This window comes from Pezoporus flaviventris, unplaced genomic scaffold, assembly GCF_033815535.1.
Source record: "Pezoporus flaviventris isolate CSIRO_AGI_PZ_B2104156 unplaced genomic scaffold, CSIRO_AGI_Pfla_v1 ptg000188l, whole genome shotgun sequence".
Taxonomy (NCBI): Eukaryota; Metazoa; Chordata; class Aves; order Psittaciformes; family Psittacidae; genus Pezoporus; species Pezoporus flaviventris.
In genome coordinates, this window is record NW_026892736.1 from 3,049,372 (window position 1) to 3,052,500 (window position 3,129).

At 67.9% G+C, this 3,129-nt stretch overlaps 1 protein-coding gene across 1 annotated transcript; it reads right to left on the reverse strand.

Moving 5' to 3' along the window:
* Positions 1-398: 398 nt before the first annotated feature.
* Positions 399-3,085, reverse strand: SPEF1 (sperm flagellar 1). Its single transcript, XM_061441059.1, has 7 exons — positions 2,944-3,085; positions 2,724-2,835; positions 1,930-2,065; positions 1,361-1,409; positions 1,149-1,200; positions 937-997; positions 399-507 (listed from the first exon to the last, which is right to left on the reverse strand). Exons 1-7 carry the CDS (start codon positions 3,083-3,085, stop codon positions 406-408), a joined length of 654 nt encoding a protein of 217 aa, XP_061297043.1. The 3' UTR covers positions 399-405.
* Between the last annotated feature and the right edge of the window lie 44 nt (positions 3,086-3,129).

A 3,129-nucleotide genomic window follows, 5' to 3' on the forward strand; every position in this document is an offset into this window, starting at 1 on the left:
CCCCCCAGGACCCCCTCACAGCCTCACCAAACAACAGGGATATTTAATTCCCAGCATCCGTGGCGTGGGAAGGATGGGATGGGAGGGGAGGGGATGGGACGGGACGGGACGGGAGGGGATGGGATGGGATGGGATGGGACGGGATGGGATGGGACGGGACGGGACGGGACGGGATGGGATGGGATGGGATGGGATGGGACGGGACGGGATGGGAGGGGATGGGAGGGGATGGGATGGGACGGGACGGGAGGGGAGGGGATGGGATGGGACGGGACGGGACGGGAGGGGATGGGATGAATCAGAGCCATGCCCCGAGGTGAGCACCGCGTTCCCACTCCTGCATCTTGTCCTGGGAGTCGCTGTGCTGGAACTGGGAGCACCGGGAAGCGCCGGGAAGCGCGGGGCTCAGCGCCGCTGGGCCTCCCGCAGCAGCCGGCTCAGGTCCTGGATGCGCACGTCCTTGAGGCGCAGCAGCTGCTCCAAGCGGCTCACCTTGAGCTGCAGGATCTGCGCGACATTCCCGCAGGGATTGCGGCCCGCAGCTCCGCCATGGGGGCACCCATCACCTCTGGCGGGGGAGACCGAGGCGGGCAGGGCCGCATTTGGGGTCCCTATTGCAGCTCCCAGCGCCCACACGCAGCTGATCCCTTAAAGCCCAGCCCGGGATTCCCAGCACCGGGAATTTTACGCTTTAAACTACGTTTTCCAGGGGAAAAACCGCGTTTTTAGGCAACACCGAGCCGCAGCCCTGACGGGCCCCCGTTCCGCATCACCCTCATCACCGGGCAGAGAGGATGAGCATTGGGATCGTTTGGGAATCGTGGATCCGCTCATCCCACACCCGCGGGTGCCTCCAGAGCCGGGTGCAGCCCCGGAGGGTGGCACGGGATGGGTGCGGAGGCAAAGGGGAGCTGTGGCAAGGAGAGGGGCACTCACCTGGATGGTTTCCTGTGCCAGGAGCAGCGCCTTCTCCTGCTCTGCCTGCTGCTCCTGAGCCCTGCAGTGGGAATGGGAACACCGGGATAAGCACTGACCCCCCGGAGCATCACTGCACGGGCCATGGCTGCTGCTGACAGCCCGCAGAGCCGCATCCCTGCACAAGGACCCCAGCACCGCTCAGCATCCCTATGGAGCATCCCTGCCCTTACCCGGCAGCCTTGGGAGACTCCTGGGTGCTGCCTCCTCCTGCCTTGGAGCCCCCTGGATCACAGAGGAGTTAGAGCAGGATCTGCCCCCCTCCCTGGGGACACCCCCTTCCGGCAGCCCCTCCTGCACCCCCCGGGTCGCTGTCGGGGTGCGTGCCCCGAAGGGATCAGGGGTGGGATACGGGGATGCTCCCTGATCCCGCCCCTGCCTGTACCTGTCTCCATGTAGCTGAGCCCTCCCCGCGCTGCCGGGACACCCGGATCCTGCATGGAGAGGGCAGGAAAACACCCGTCAGGCCTGGGGGGGTCACCCCATGGAGGGGCGGGGGCACAGTGGGCAGGGAGCAGCAGGGAATGGGGGGCAGGGACCCAGGGTGTTGGGAGCACCGGGATGAAGGGGGTGCAGCCAGGGCAGGAGCTCAGAGCCCCAGGGCCGGGCTGGGCTGGGTCTGCCTCAATCCATGAGGAAACCTCAGAGCAGCTCCAGGGCCTAAAGGGGCTGCAGGCAACCTGGAGAGGGGCCTGGGACAAGGGAGGCAGGGATGGGAAGAGGAGTTTGGGCTTCCAAGTGGAAGAGGGAAGAGCTGGGTGGGATACAAGGAAGTTCTCCCCTCTGAGGGCAGTGGGACACGGGAAGGGGTTGAAGCTGTGGCTGCCCCATCCCTGGCAGTGCTCAAGGGCAGGTTGGACACAGGGGCTTGGAGCAAGCTGCTCCAGTGGAAGGGGTCCCCATGGCAGGGCTGGGGCTGGAGGGGGTTTAAGGCCCCTTCCAGCCCGAACCCACCTGGCTCTGCCGCAGCCTCTCCTGGATCCTGCTCCGCAGCAGCAGCAGGACCTGCTCCGCCGCGCCCGGCCGGCCCTGCACCAGCTGCCGGATCACATCCTGCGGCAGGCAGCACTTGAGCTTGCTCAGCACCTTCCTGCCGTGGGGCGGGGGGGGAGAGAATGAGCAGGCCCTGCCCCATAGGGCTCTGCAGAGGGTCCCAACTGAAGGGGGCTGTAGGGAGGCTGGGGAAGGGCTCTTCATTAGGGACAAGGGGTAACGGGATCAAACTGGAACAGGGCAAGTTTAGATCGGACCTAAGGAGGAAATTCCTTCCTGCTGAGGGGCAGGGACACAGTGGAGCACAGAGGGACACTGGGGGCAGGGGAGTGCTGTGGGACAGGGGGATGCTGTGGAGCAGGGGAGGTGCTGTGGGGCACAGGGGTGCTGTGGGACAGGGACACAGTAGAGCACAGAGGGACACTGGGGGGCAGGGGAGTGCTGTGGGACAGGGGGATGCTGTGGAGCAGGGGTCAATGTGGGACAGGGAGGGCGCGGTGGGGCAGGGGCATTGGGGAGCAGGGGAGGTGCAATGGGACAGGGTCACTGTGGGTCAGGTGGTGCCGTGGGTCAGGGTCACTGTGGGTCAGGTGGGTGCCATGGGTCAGGGTCACTGTGGGGCAGGGGCACTGTGGGTCAGGTGGTGCCGTGGGTCAGGGTCACTGCGGGTCAGGTGGGTGCCGTGGGGCAGGGTCACTGCGGGTCAGGTGGGTGCCGTGGGGCAGGGTCAGGGTCAGGGCCCGGGCCCGCGGTACCGGTTGAGCTGTGCCCAGTTGCTGAGCTTCTGCGCGGTGGCGCAGGCGGGGACGTAGCCGTGCAGCTGCACCAGGGCGGGCAGGAAGAACTTCACCACCTCGGCCGCCAGCACTGCGGGGCCACGGGCGGCGCTCAGCGCGGGCCCCTCGGGGCTGCGGCCCTCCCGCACCGCTTCCCCCGCGCTCCCGCACCCCCGTTCCCCCCCCCCCCTTCCCGCACCGCCGTCGCTGAAGTCCCGGGCCAGGTTCCTGCGGGGCCGGGACAGCGGCACCGAGTCCAACCACGCGTAGAGCGCTGCGGGCCCATCGCCGCCATCATCGCCGCCGCGGCCCGCTGCCATGGCAACCGCCGCGCGGGGCATGCCGGGAGCGCAGGGCGTCGCCTGGCAACGGCGGCTTCGGGGGA

What these genes read in the sequence shown, in the direction of transcription:
- SPEF1 (XM_061441059.1), bottom strand. Translation starts at nt 3,085, where the DNA reads ATGCCCCGCGCGGCGGTTGCCATGGCAGCGGGCCGCGGCGGCGATGAT. An exon ending in GAGTCTCCCAAGGCTGCCGG is followed by an intron (nt 998 to 1,148) that starts GTAAGGGCAGGG and finishes TTCCCACTGCAG; the next exon opens with GGCTCAGGAGCAGCAGGCAG. An exon ending in TGGCACAGGAAACCATCCAG is followed by an intron (nt 508 to 936) that starts GTGAGTGCCCCT and finishes AATGTCGCGCAG; the next exon opens with ATCCTGCAGCTCAAGGTGAG.